The sequence below is a fragment of the Mustela nigripes genome, chromosome 12, assembly GCF_022355385.1.
Source record: "Mustela nigripes isolate SB6536 chromosome 12, MUSNIG.SB6536, whole genome shotgun sequence".
In the NCBI taxonomy this organism is placed as follows: domain Eukaryota; kingdom Metazoa; phylum Chordata; class Mammalia; order Carnivora; family Mustelidae; genus Mustela; species Mustela nigripes.
The window spans coordinates 105,165,100-105,178,426 of record NC_081568.1 but is presented as its reverse complement, the minus strand read 5'-3'; the positions used below and the strand labels follow the sequence as shown (position 1 = coordinate 105,178,426).

General features: G+C 39.8%; 1 protein-coding gene across 1 annotated transcript in view; it reads right to left on the bottom strand.

Moving 5' to 3' along the window:
• Positions 1-4,572: 4,572 nt before the first annotated feature.
• The window catches only part of MSH3 (mutS homolog 3), a 170,856-nt gene continuing 162,101 nt past the window's right edge, over positions 4,573-13,327 (bottom strand). Inside the window, exons 21-22 of the mRNA XM_059416382.1 lie at positions 8,126-8,294; positions 4,573-5,300 (exon numbers count right to left, since the gene is read on the bottom strand). Coding sequence (XP_059272365.1) covers positions 5,192-5,300; positions 8,126-8,294 — 278 coding nt within the window. The 3' untranslated portion in view covers positions 4,573-5,191. The remainder of the gene's footprint in view (positions 5,301-8,125; positions 8,295-13,327) is intronic.

Sequence of the window (13,327 nt, the reverse complement as noted above, 5' to 3'; positions counted from 1 at the left end):
AGAGAGAGAGTAAACGGATCAGTGGTTGCTGTGGTTAGAGGAGAGGAAGGGTTAAACAGGAGGACCACAGAGGACTTTCTGGACAATGAAACTGTTCTGGATGATACTGCAATGGTAGTATTCTGCATTCTGTAGCTATAGATTTTCCTATTATAGACGTTTCATATGAATGGAGTCATTACAGTATATGGTCTCTTGTATCTGGCTTCTTTCATTTAGCATTTTGTTTTCAAGGTTCATTCATGTGGTGGCAGGTAATGGTGCTTCATTCTTTTTTACTATTGCAAACTACTCTGCTTTATGTACTTCATTTTATTTATCAGTTCATGAGCTGATGCACATTTGGGTTGTTCCCATTTTTTGGCTTTTATGAGTAATTCTGCTGTGAATGTTTTATGTGGCAAGACACACGGTTGTTTTTTTTAAAGCTCCCCTAATAATTCTAACGTGCAGTCAGGTTGGTGAGCCACTATTCTCAATGACAACAAATGGCTAAGCTATTTCTCATTGGATTGACAATTATTTGCTCCATCTCTCCTCTGCTTTATCTGTCACATAGGAGAAAGTATGGCACACTAGAGACTACCCCCCCACCAATACTTGTTTGTTGAAAAAGAAAAGAAAACCCAAACTCTTTCAGATCAAAAACTCAAGGAAAAGACCCTTCTTATAATCAAGATACCATTACTCTCGGGAGTCAAGATCCATACAAAATTATGATACATCTTAAAATATTAATAAATAAATAAATAAATAAATAAATCTTTAAAAAATCTATTATGACAGTTCATTCAAGTTTGAACCTGTTGTCATGGTTGGAGTGGTAACGGGCTGGTGAAACAATGCCCACTGAACAAATTCCAGAGTAAAGGATAGATTGAAACCCAGTGTAGTACACAAATTAATGTTGACCTTTACTGGGTTCCAAAATCAATATTAATTACTGCTGGGCTATGTAATTATAAAAGTGCTATTTGGTGCTCTCAACCAAGGATAAGGGGAGAGAGAGAAAGAAACTTGAATTAATGCCATCTGTGTTTTCTAACTTTATAATTAAGGTCAATTCCTCTTTGGACCATTGTAAGTTAGTATATATGATTATTGTTAGATTTATTATGTCCTGAGAACTATTACCATTAGGGGAATATCCTTTCTGGTTTAGTTGGGACAGTCTTGGTCTATACCAGTTTTCCTGGCATCGTTTTTTTGTGTGTGTTTTGATTTTTTTTTTTTTTAAAGATCTTATTTATTTATTTGCCAGAAAGAGAGCACAAGCAGGGAGAGAAGTAGGACTCCCCACTGAGCAAGAAGTCTGACACGGGACTCAATCCCAGGACCCTGGGATCATGACCTAAGCCAAAGGCAGTTGCTTAACTATCTGAGCCACCCAGCCATCCCACCTGGAAGAGTTATTAAAAGTCTCTTTCACTCACAAATGTCCCATTTTAGATAATACATTATATGACTACCCAGTTATAGATTCTACTTCATAGGCAAACTTTACCCACTTGATAGATTTTAAATATCATCTTAAAAAATTCATTTTTTTCTTAGTCAGACATTGAACTGATTTTTATATCAAAGACCCGCCAGTTGTTTTTTCTATTTGCAATAAATGTTTTCTATTGTGGCCTTTAGAAAATATGACTCTGCTGATTGGCTTGTTACAGCTTTATTCCATAATCTATTTTAGAAAGAGAGAGAGGGTAAGCGGGCAGAGGGGCAGAGGGAGCGAGGGAGGGGAAGCAGACTCTCTGTGTGGAGCCCGAGGCAGAAATTTAACCAAGCGAGCCACCCAGGCACCCTCCCCCAATCTACTTTTGTGACTACATTCCTGAAGATTACTTGTCATCTGCCTTGTTTCAGTGCAATTGTGGTGAAGAATGTGCATCAACACAACTTCATAAGACACACAGCAAGGCTGTCTTCTTGCAGAAATAATTATTGAGCTTGGAAGGCAGAATCCTTTCTTGGGTTGTTTTGTCCTTTGCTCAAATCCTCCCTTCATTGCCTTTGACTATATCCTCTTTTTCTCTTTTTTCTTTTTCTTTCTTTCTTTCTTTTTTTTTTTTTTTTTTGACATTCAGAACAGTTTATTTCTACATCAGAAATAATGCACGCCATTTTTACCTCCTTTTTATTAAACCCTACTTCCCTGAATCTTCCTCACTGGGCTGGGCAGTTGCTTCCCTTCATCAGAACCACCTAAAGAGTTTTTCAAAGACGTATTTCCAGGCACCACTCTCACTGTACTGAACTGGAATCTTTAAGGTTGGGACATGCAAATGTCAGTGAGTGTTCATTTCTGTCCTCATCTCTTCTCCATTTTCTCTCCCCTTGACCTTTCTCACCACTCCCAGCATGTTAGTAATCTTGTCTCCAGAGCCATTTGCTAAAAATCATATTCCTTAGATCTTCACCCCTTTATGAAATTGTGTCTGACTCTGTAGTTCTGGCTTAGGGCCCAGGGAACTTTATTATTTGTAAACTAAACTTTATTTTTTAGAACAGTTTTAGGCTCACAGCAAAGTTGAGCAGAAGGTACAGAGACCCTCTCTAGTCTCTGCCCCGCCCCCAAGCACTGCCTCCTCCATGGTCAGCATCCCTGGCCAGAGTCGTGTATTTGTTATAACTGATGGCATTTCATTTTCACTTAAAGCGTCTCGTGTATACATTCGGGTTCATTCTTGGTGCTGTACACTCTGTGGGTTTGGACAGAAATCCCTAGTCCTAGACAGCCATTCTGTCTAGGACTAGGGATTTGGGGGAGGAATGAAGAGAGACTGCTAATGAGTGCACGTTTCTTTTTTAGAGTAATGATAATGTTCTAAAGCTGACTGTAATCATCAGGGAAATGCAAATCAAAACCACAATAAGATAGCACTTCACACTTGCTAGAATGGTTGTTATTGAAAAGCCAAGCAATAGGAGTGTTGGGGAGGACAGAGAGAACGCAAACTCTTGTGCACTACTGGTAGAGGAATATAGATTAGTACAGCCATTATGCAAAACAGTATGGAAGTTCCTCAAAAAATTAAAAACAGGGGTGCCTGGGAGGCTCAGTTGGTTAAGTGGCTGCCTTCAGCTCAGGTCATGATCTCAGGGTCCTGGGATCAAGTTCCACATCAGGCTCCCAGCTCCATGGGGAGTCTGTTTCTCCTCTGACCTCCCCTCTCATGCTCTCTCACGCTGTCTCTCTCTCAAATAAATAAATTAAATTTAATAAAAATTTTAAAACAGAACTACCATGTGATCCAGCCATTCTACTTCTGGCTATCTATCAAAAGGAAATGAAATTTGTTATCTAGAAGATATTAGAATCGCACCCCTCAGTTTGGTTATCTGCAGTATGTACCCAACCAACTGCACTTTTCCTGCCAATCTTCATGGTCTTCGTGCCCTCTTCCTAACTGGGACTCTGCTCCAACGTTCCCTTCAACATCTCAGCTACCTGGCCAGGAAGGGGCCTTGCTTGGAAATGCAGTTCTGCACTGCCGGTCTTTTCCTAACCAGGCCTGACCTCTTGCACACTGGCTGGCTGATACCCTGCCTCAGGTTAAAGAATCTATCTTGTAATAGCCCACATTGTCACTTGCAGATACTGTGTATTGCCTGCTACTGCCTGGACACACTGCTCCTGGAGCCCATACCTGCTTAAATGTTGACGCTGGCCTGCCCAAGTCAGAAATGGCCTGAATGCGCACTTGGACATGACCTGTGACGGCTGGTCCCTGCAGCTCCCTCAGGCATGGGCTTGACATTCCTGGATGCATCTCCTTTTCCTGCTGGCCTGCATTAAAGTTACAGCACTACCTCCAAAATCTTGTTAGAAAGAATATAAAACATTTATAATCATACAAAGTATTAAAGCACTATTTAAAGGGTATTGTTCTTTTTAAAATTTAGATTGTACTTCCAATAGCAAACTCTTTTGAGACATTCTTGAGGATTTCCCTATGTTAATACTTCTGAAGGGACCGTGCAACCAGTCAAGTGGTATCATACTCTTAACTTCAAAAAGGCTAGGAGTCAAAGGGCTACAGTGTGAGTGATCAAAAGTACAGCAACCAACCACCCTTCAGCTTAGGGAAATTATATGGACTCCTGTGTCCAGGGGTCACTATTAGGACCACTGGAGGAAATAAACTAAAGAAAGAGTTTGAAATACGTCAATCAAATGTGGAGAAGACATTTAATGAACAGGGATAACAGCTGGGTGTGAAATAGGAGGGAGAGCCTTTGCCCAAGATCCCAGATTCACCACCATCACCACACAGCTGTGAGAAGCTGGGGTGTAAGTGCTGTTAAAATCTCAAGGACACAGATGAACGTGTGTCAACCTAAACACGCAGGAAGGGAGCACTGTTAACTATGAACAAAGCTACATACTTCGATATGAGATCATATGCCTTCTATACCGATTAACAGAAAGATCCAAAATAAATGAGCTCAGGACTCATTTGGTAGAAGCAGCAACCTCGGTTCCACGATTAAACCTAAAAAAGTAGCAACTGCCAGATAGAAGAAAAAATCCAAAATCCAACAAGAAAAAAAATCATTATTTATAGCAAGTACTCATTAAATGTTTATTACCTGAATGAATGACAAATAATTTCATCCCATAATTTTTAAATTGCGTTAAAACTGTGAGAGTATTTAACTTTTCAAATTTCATACGATCTTATTCCTTCTGTGCTCTACTTTCTAAAAGCTTGATAATCTTTTCCTATTTCTCATAAAAAATTCTTATGCTCACAGTAAATAAACTGGTGGCATAAAGTTACTTTAGTTCAAGCGAAAAGGTTTATTTCTGCTAGACATCTCACCCAGTTGCAAATTAATCTGAACTGGAACAAATAAAAATATGAATTAAATTTTCCTATCACTCTCTAAAGGTTCATGTTAGGCTTCATTTAGGTGATCGGTTTTATGTGAAGTTTAGTATTCATGAAGTTTTTAAATTATGTAACAGAAGTCTTAATATTCAAAACTGTTTATACTTTTCTAAGTCAGGATGACAAGAACCTGGAACAGAATTTCTACACAAAAGGCCTGTTTCCCATGGGAATATACCAGAGTTCTGATTTTATGCTCACATCACACAAAGATAGGCTGTTAGTGGAGAGTTGTTTTGTACAGATGGTATTTTTAATTCTCCATGTTTTGTCCAAAAATGTAGTCTTCATTTTCATCAAGAAGAGAAGTCTGGAATTTCTTCTATTTCAAACTCGTTTCTCCATTTTTGCAGGTCTTTTGCATCATTTATCATCCATAACTCTGCAAAATACTTTAGCCTTTTCCTGGAGAGAAAATAAAATAGGATTTATTTTATAAATGGAATTATCGGGGTACAATACATTTCACTGACAGCTATAAAAGGTCTAAGACAGGTGTGCCTGGGTGGTGCAGGTGGTCAAGCATTTGACTCTTGGTTTTGACTTGGGTCATGATCCTTGGGGTTGTGAGATCGAGTCCCATGTTGAGCTCCATGCTAGGTACAGAGTCTGCTTGAGACATTCTCTCCCTCTGCTCCTCCTGTTTGCGTGCTCTCTCAAATAAATAAATCTTAAAAAAAAAAAAAAAAAAGGGTCTGTGACTTAGAGCACCAGACAGAGCTCTGTGGTTAGGAAGTTGTGTCAGCATCAGCTTTCTGATGACACTGTTATAATCAAGGACTGAGGCTGCTGATTGCCACTACTACCTCCAAGGAGGGGAGACCCCAGCTTCTTACCCTTCTAACTCGGACCAGAAGCTAAGAGCGCTCACAGGATGAAAAGTAAAGCTGATTTAATACAGCAAAGCTAGCTAATGAAAGAGAAGAATGCCAGCATAACATAGACCAACCAGTTAAATATTTAGGGTCTGGAGCCAGGGTGAATTCCAGTTATTGCTCCACCACTAACTAGGTATAGGACCCTGACTTCCTGGTCGATTTCCAACCCTTGCTTGGCCTCATTTTCCACAACTACAATATGGGGATCATGCCAGTACCTATACCTCACAAGGCTGTCATAGGGACTGAGGTAGTGCAGGTAAAGCAGTAATACTAGTAACTGGTGCCTGTCTGTCTGGGCTGCTGCAAATGACTGCGTAGACTTGTTTCTGTGCACAGTAAGCATTCGATAAATGCTAACTGTTATCATAAACCCACAGAAATGTACAAGATTCCCCTTGGTCTCTTTGATCTCGCCAATGGAACTGATATGATAAGCACTTTAAGTCAAAAGGTAAAAATAATGAATATAGTGTCTGAATAAATGATCAGTTTCTACCCCAATGCAACCTCTTTTGACAATTCTCTCTTGTCAAGATTATAGATTTCAAAATGTCACACAATAGTTGGAAGAGTTAAAACATTATAACCTGTGAATTTTATTGCTCTTGCTGTTCTACTGGCTATATAGCAGGAGTAAGTATAAACTATCATATTTTACTGCCATCTCATATATATATATATATATGTCCTTTTGTAGTAAAGTTTTATTCTAGTTTCTCTAGGGAAGAAGAAAAATAGTAGTAAGATAACAAAAGAGGATTTAAGTTTGTCTTTGGACTTCTGCAGAGAAGTAAGGGCTTATCTTGGAACTCTCATAATAAATAACTACTTTCCTAACCTGGTATTGTGGAAAGGTTCCAAAAGAGAATGCCAACAGAGGAAGCCACACATCAAGCCAGAGTCCAGCGCTTTGGATTTGGTCAACCATCACTTACCCCTGCACACTACAGAGTGGCAAGGCAGAACCACAAGAGGAAAGAAATGGAGAGGTTGTTTGCAGTACTGTACTTCAGTATACAAGTTGGTAATTGTTTAATTAATATTAGGTATTGCTATTTCAATATGTAAATTTGGTAATGATTTGCAGGACTAAAAATTTTTCCTGTAGTGTGGTCACCAGTCAAGATTTTCTATTTGACCAACAATCTGTTCCCTCGCAGTCATAAAATTATCAACCAGGGCAGTAATATCTTGCCCTAAGCATATCCCACTTTCCAGGTAGTACAGGTGTGGGGCAGGAGATGGATAAGGAAGTTATGTCCTTTTATCATATAATCTTGTATTTGGGGGGAAAGGCTGTAACTTATTATTTTTTACTATGATTTTTTTTGGGAATATCTTTCTTCCAAAGCATACCTCTGATAATAGATCAAGATCAGTTAATATACTGACTACCTACTGGCTGGATATCAAGGGTAAAACATAGAATGCATTCACATAATACACATAAGCATTCTAAGTGACAAAAAGAAGGCAATTTAAAGATATATTTATTCAACTCAGAGAGAAAGAGGAGAGAGAGAGCCAGAGCGGGGGGGAGGGGCAGTAGGAGAGAGAAAGAGAATCTTTAGGCAGACTCTTCACTGAGTGCAGAGCCCCACACGGGGGCTCAATCTCACAACTGGGAGATCATGACCTGAGCCGACACCAAGAGTTGGATGCTTAATTGACTGTGCCACACAGATGTCTGAATAAAGCTGGGTTTTTGTTTTCCGTTTTTTTTAAAATATAGACTCCAGACCCAGTGTGGAGCTCAACATGGAGCTTGAACTGACAAACCTGAGATCAAGACCTGAGCTGAGATCAAGAGTCGGATGCCCAGTCAATTGATCTACCCAGGTGCCCTGCAGGTAGTTTAGAAAGAAAAATTTGTCATAAACAATCCACAAAAGAAGGGACATGGGGATATGGACTATAATTACATAGTTATATAATACTATTATTTTCATTCATACCCTGACATTCTTACTTTCTGAATGCGGTATATGGACAAAGGAAGTATTCTAAAGGTTTTAAATGTCATGGTTTCTTTTAGTCATTTGTTGTATAATTGAATGCTTTAAGCAACCAATGTGCTGGCACACAGTAAGGAGTTAACTTAGTTCTTTAGAAAAATGACTTTAAAACCAATTTAGCAACTCAACAGATAAAGATCTGAGTAAAGAAGGCGGACTGAATTCACATGAGCTTTTCAAAGATCTGTTTTCATTTTATTTTAATTAAATGTTTCAGAATATTTGAAGAAATGCTTAAAGGTAAACCTAACATTCATTTACAGGACATTCCTCTTCATTGGACAACTTGGAAGTTTTCATTATAAGTAAAAAAATGCCACACAATCATTCTGACCTCTTCATATTTACTAATCCTTCTAACTCTTTTGACTTGCTAGCTGCTTTCTTTAAAATTTCTCCAGGAACATCTGCTAGTTTAGCCACATTTAGTCCGTAACTCCTTGCTGCAATTCCTCTGGTTATTTGATAAAGAAAAGTGACAAAATCAGGAACTTGCTCTTCACCTACAAAATAAAAAATTAAAAAATAAATAAAGAGGAGATAAAGGAAACCATCCCTGCAAGTTCAAAGCAGAAGATTAAATAAGACATAAATTCCTACAACTTCACTCAATTAAAATTTACAATCTGAAAAAGAAACCCATTGTTCCTAATCACTCTCAGCACCATTTATCAATTATACATATCTAGGAAAAGGGGAAATACTATTTTGAAGATTCTCTTGCATTTAGGACCTTATAGCTCACCTAAAGGTGGGTTTTTTTTTTGTTTGTTTGTTTTTTTAAGTAAGATTCTGTTTTTAAGTAATCTCTACACCCAGCATGGGGTTCAAACTTACAACCCCGAGATCAAGAGTCACATGCTCCAACGAATGAGCCAGTCATGTACCAACCACCCCCCCGACCTACAAGTTTTTAAAAATGACTTGGTGTAAGGAAAAGATTTGTTTTATGCTTCTTCCCAAAAAATTTCAACTGAACTGCTATTATCAGAAAGGAAATGATTCTGATACACAGTACAATTTTTCCTGTAAAAACAGACCAAGAAAGTGTTATTTCAGTGAATGTGCTCATTGAACAGTCTTGTATGCAACACATTCTGTAAAGTAACACATGTAAGAGATATTTCTAAGAATGCTAAAAACAAAACAACAGCAAAAAACGCATAAGGAAATACAACATGGTGCAGTTTAAATAACAAGACTGAGAAATTCTGGTTTACTAAATGAACTGGGTTAACTGAGAGTTATATATATTCAAGTGGACACTGTTCAGTTCCACCCAGCTCCCCCTGAGGACTAAAGGATTTATTGCCTCAGCTCTCAGGAAGGTTGTCAGTCCACAATCCACAGCTATATCCCCTCTTTGGGAGTCACCTCAGCTTAAAAAGAGAACTGCTTCATCTGAGATCATGTCCTGTCTTGGGCAGCCTGCACCATGACTGGTTGCTATGGGAGTTGGTAGGCAGCTTCTAAGATGGCAACTAAAGATCCCTGCCTCCTGGTGTTCATGCCCTTGTGTCATTCTCTGCCGCTGAGTGTGGCAGGGCCCACTGACTTGCTTCTAACAAATAAAATATGGCAAGAATGATGTGTTGTCACTTCTGAGATTAGATTGCAAAACACTGTGGCTTCTGTCCTGGGCATTCATTTTCTTGCTTACTTGTTCTGAGGGAAGCCAGTTGCCATATTGTGGGCTGCCTTATGAAGAAGCCCACATGGAAAGACACTGATGTCTCGGGGCACCTGGGTGGCTCAGTGGGTTAAAGCCTCTGCCTTCAGCTCAGGTCTATGATCCCAGGGTCCTGGGATCAAGCCCCGCATCGGGCTCTCTGCTCAGCGGGGAGCCTGCTTCCTCCTCCCTCTCTGCCTGCCTCTCTGCCTACTTGTGATCTCTGTCTGTCAAATAAATAAATAAATAAATAAATAAATCTTAAAAAAAAAAAAAAACCACTTAAAAAAAATTAGAAACTGATGTCTCTGGCCAACGGCCACACGAGTGAACTTGGAACTTGGAACTCTAAAGCTTGCCAGCACCCATGTAAGAGGTCTGGGAAGTAAATTCCCCCAGTGAAACTGTGAAGTGATGACAGACCTAGACAACGTTGACTGTAGCGTTGGGAGAAATCGTGAGGTAGATGTGGCCATCTAAGCTGCCCCTAGTTTCCTGATGCAAAGAAATAGTATGATGATCAATGTTTGCTGTTTTCAGCTATGTTTGGGAGTAATCTGCTATGCAACAATAGCTAACTAATAAAGGGTATTAAAGGCCAGGCCCCCTCACTTCAAACTGCATCAACTCTGAAAGACCAATCCCATCTCAGAGCTCTCGGTAGGACTGGCTGAAGCCTTATGACCACAACACAGCCCCATCGGACCAGGCCTGCCCTCAGGTGTTGATCATGAGAGCTCTTCCAGTCAACACCTGCCACAAAAATCTCAGACTCTGCTATCACACAAATACATACACAGAAACTAAAAACTTCCAAAGAACTAGGATATAATGAAGTACAATAACAGAAAGACAAAGCTGCATACTGTTTAATCTTTGATAAATCTCAAGCATCTCAGGATTATGCAGCTTTTATTATGAAACTCAACCCAATTACATAGAGTTGTAAAAATGCCCAAAATGAACCAGATTTTTAATAATTTCTGAGATCCTGGGGCACTGGGTGGTTCAATCATTAAGCATCTGCCTTCGGCTCAGGTCATGATCCCAGGGTCCTGGGATCGAGCCCTGCATCAGGCTCCCTGCTTGGCAGGTAGCCTGCTTCTCCCTCTGCCTCTACCCTCTGCTTGTGTTCCCTCTCTCCCTGTGTCTGTCAAATAAATAAATAAAATCTTTATAAAAAGAATTTCTGAGATCTCAATAAACACATTATAATTTTATCAAGAGCTTTTTCTCATATACTATGTCATTTCATAAATGTGTATGATAAATGGGTTTACTCTTTTATCAGCTAAAAACTAAAAAGCATAACCGAGAACAAGGATAATGGAATTTTCTTTAACCTCTTCTAAGAATTCAGCAGCAAATAACACCTTTCTAAGGCTGGGTGCTGGAAGTGGGAGGTGGAAAGAATGCTGGCACTCTCAGGAATACAGACTAAAACTCACATTACAAAGCACTAAGAATACCTTTTGCCTCCAAATAAAACTTGAGAACATAAAGAACAGATGAGGAGGTGGGTGGAGGGAGACTAGGAAAGAAACGTGGAGAAGCCAGTGCCTGCTACCCTGGGTAGTTTTTTGTTACTCACTGATGCTCACATGACCAAAAGTGAAGTGAACAGCAGTAGGCATTCCAAAGGGTAAACTCTTCTCATCCTTAAGACAAAAAAACAGTCTTTATCACGTCAACTAGCTTGGTTCTAACTGATGTACCTATGTCCGGCCTCTCCTCTCCTCTATAATCTAACCTCCATGCCGGTTTTCTTAAAAAAAAAAAAATAAATAAAAATAAAATCATTCATCTGTCTGTCCATTTGTCATCCGTCCAGCCATCCACTCTTCTATCCTTTTCTGGAAGCCCACTAATGCCACACAAAACCCCCTTAGTTAAAATTTGCTTTGCTGATGGCATTTTTTTTTCTTTATATATATAACATATAGTATGTATACATATACATAGCTATACAATGCTTTTTATGTAATATAGCTATAATAGTCCTGTATTTTATAGCTATATAATATAAAATACTATGTTGCTCCAAATAATTTAACATACCTCAGCACAAACAGCTGCTCAATTTCTCATCACATCCTAGTCTCCACTGTAGTACTAATTTGGTAGTTCTCACACCATCAAGGTAAATAATGAGACTACTCTTCCATAATCACATTAGGGTTTGTTTTTGTTTTTTTTAAAGATTTATTTATATATTTGAGAAAGAGAGAGTGTGAGCATGAGCATTAAGGGACTGAGGGAGAGAAAGAATCTCAAGCAGACTCACCACCGAGTGCAAAGCCTGACAGAGGGCTTGATCCCACCACCCATGAAATCGTGACCTGAGCCGAAACCAACAGTTGGACACTAAACTGACTGAGCCACCCAGGCGCCCCCTCACATTACAGAGTTTTAAGAGTTATGTTCTCCATCAGGACTGTCCATCACTCCTCTCAGAGGGGAGAAGGGGAGAGAGCGTGAGTGTGGGTGTGATGCAACTGTGGCAGCAGACAGCCAGCGAGGAGAGAAGAAGGTAAATAAAAGCTCTTGGTGAGGACTTCACTTATAAGCTATAACCGTTTCTAGATGGATATTACTGAAAAATTTATCTGATTCTGCTTAGAGTCAGAGAAAGCAATAATTCATGTTTCTGCTGGTTACAGGGGAACTTAGCAAAATTTGTTTGAAAGCCAAACTTCTGTGGGCAGTTATTAAAGAAATATGTGTGTTGATCAAATAGTGTCTGAAGTCACTTTTGGGACTGATTCATAACATTTTTAGAGGTGAACGAGGTGAGGTAACCTGTCCAAGATTTCATAGACTGGAATAGATTAAAGTACATGTTTCTTACTGCAGGTCTGCTGCTTTATCTACCTCACCATGAGAAATAACAGCGTATCTTCAAAGCCACCCAAAAGGTCTTTGGGGTGCTTGAGCGATAACCTACACAGGGGCCTCTAATTCAGACAGCAGTGGAGCTAGGTTAGAGGTAATGGATGAAACACAGATGTAGCTAGAAAAACACTGGAGGTAAGCAGGCAATGCAACAATGCTTCAAAATTCTGAGTGAAAATTATTTTCAACCTAAAATTCCAGCCCTAGTGAAATTATAAATGAAGTATGAAGGTGTACTGGAGACTTTTCATTCCTGCAAAATCTCAAAACTTTTCACTCCTTTAGCTGATATTACTAGTAGCCTATCCAAAATCTTTTCCAACCCTAAGAAAACCTTGATTTTATATGGAAATAACTCACTGACCATTTAACTGAGGGGATAATGTCCTCATGCCAAGCTCCCAAAGTTGATCCTGATTAATCTAGACTGATCCAAGCTACCCCTGTCATTGTCGCTTTCTAGCCATTGGTTTAAGGGTGAGCATGTGATTCCACTCTGAAAAGGAGAGGCGACAATGATGAGATGTTAGTGAACATCTGAGGAGAGCTCCCCGGCTCCTAAGAAAGAGTCCCAAGAAATGCTGGTCCCTATTCTTTCTTTGGATATTTGTTGATTCTGGCTTTAAGGTACAAAAGAGCCTCGGCCACGCTGTCTGACGATGAAGCAAGCAAGGCTGGAACACGGAGCCTGGGGAACTGTAAAGAAGAAGAGCTGAAGCCCACTCTTCCTCTGAGGTCCCTGTAATGTGAGATTATTTCTACTCTTACTGTTGGAGCCTCTGTGAATTCCAGGATCCTGTTACCTGCAAGCAAATGCACAGAAGGCGGGATGAGAGAAGTCCTAGTGTGCTGGTGAACGCAGGTGTCAGGACAACAGCTGTGCAGCAGGCCTAGGGAGCAACCATCGCAGAGAAGCAGGACAAAGGGCTCCAGGGGGAATGACTCCGGCGAGGAGAAGTGGAACCAGCAGTTCAA